General features: G+C 47.4%; 1 protein-coding gene across 1 annotated transcript; it reads left to right on the forward strand.

Annotated features, from left to right (window-relative positions):
• The first annotated feature begins 308 nt into the window (after positions 1-308).
• On the forward strand, positions 309-967 carry LOC125529461 (auxin-responsive protein SAUR36-like). The gene has a single exon (XM_048693873.1). It carries the CDS (start codon positions 423-425, stop codon positions 849-851), a length of 429 nt encoding a protein of 142 aa, XP_048549830.1. The 5' UTR covers positions 309-422; the 3' UTR covers positions 852-967.
• Positions 968-1,310: the final 343 nt, after the last annotated feature.

The following is a 1,310-nucleotide window of genomic DNA, read 5'->3' on the forward strand; positions in this document are numbered from 1 at the left end:
TTTCACTCTCATAACAGAAGATTCCAAATAAGATGTAGCCCATCCATAAAAAGGATGGACCCAAGATGCATGCACAAGGCTTGTCTGCCAATATCTCATTGCACAATGATTCCCTGTTTGCATGGGGTCCTCCTGCCACTTATCCACCAGACGTGCCACTATGGCAGTACCCATCATGCACCAAACATTTGGCCCATAGAAATACATAATCCCAATAATATTTCATTGATCCTCTTGCAGCATTGCACAAATAAACCTCGTGGCCTTGTCCCCTTGCCCAATCATCAATGGCACTTGACAGGGATCATATCCCGAGCTATAAATTATTGGTCCAGTAGCCTCAAAACAGCATCGCTTCATCCACAAACAAAGCATTTGCAACTCAACTAGAGTTTCCAACTCCCAGCAAAAAAGAACCAACCATGATCAACGCCAAGAGAATTGCTCAACTAGCAAAGAAGTGGCAGAGGGTAGCAGCTCTCGGGAGGAAGCGGTTTACCACAACGGCAACAACAGAAATCGAAGGGTGCTCAACAGCAGTGGCAGGAAAGGGCCACTGTGTCATGTACACCACTGATGGGAGACGGTTCGAGGTGCCATTGGCATACCTTAGCACGGTGGTCTTCAGTGAGCTCCTGCGGATGTCCGAAGAGGTGTTTGGTTTCACGGGCAGCAAAGGAGGGATCAAGCTGCCCTGTGACGCCATGGTGATGGAGTACGCCATGTCCTTGCTCAGGAGAAGGGCCTCTGCTGAGATGGAGGCCGCGTTCCTTAGCTCCATGGTGATGCCATGCTACTATGCAGCTCCACCTGTGGGAGTTAGCCAGCATGTTATTGTCTGTAGTTGCTAATTGTCATTATGTTTTGTACTTTTGTATGTAAAGTAGTTTGATGTAGGAAACAGGAAAGAGGATGTTCTATGCAGAGACTTTTAGTTTTGCAACCGATTATCGGAAAATGTTTACAAACATCGTTCCTCCAGAGTATATATTTCTATGGAGATAAATGACCGGTCGCTTTTAGGACTTGAACAGAAAAGGTCAACATATTCTTCTGCACAGTTACATGGCCTCAGACTCAGAAATTTACAAAGAAATGTTTAGTGGGTAGGAGAAATGTTCATGAATGAGCTTAAAAAAGTGCCAAGCAATAATATCCCCCAATTTGATAAATCCGTCCAAATGGGATTTACTAATAAAATGCTCCTCCCCTCCCCTCCCCTGGCGTCACCTCCCCCTGGGCGACGCCAGGGGTCCCTCAACCCTAGCACCGCAGGCCTCCCCCTCCCCCTCCTTCTGCCGCCGGCGTGG

Source organism: Triticum urartu, unplaced genomic scaffold, assembly GCF_003073215.2.
Source record: "Triticum urartu cultivar G1812 unplaced genomic scaffold, Tu2.1 TuUngrouped_contig_5619, whole genome shotgun sequence".
NCBI lineage: Eukaryota > Viridiplantae > Streptophyta > Magnoliopsida > Poales > Poaceae > Triticum > Triticum urartu.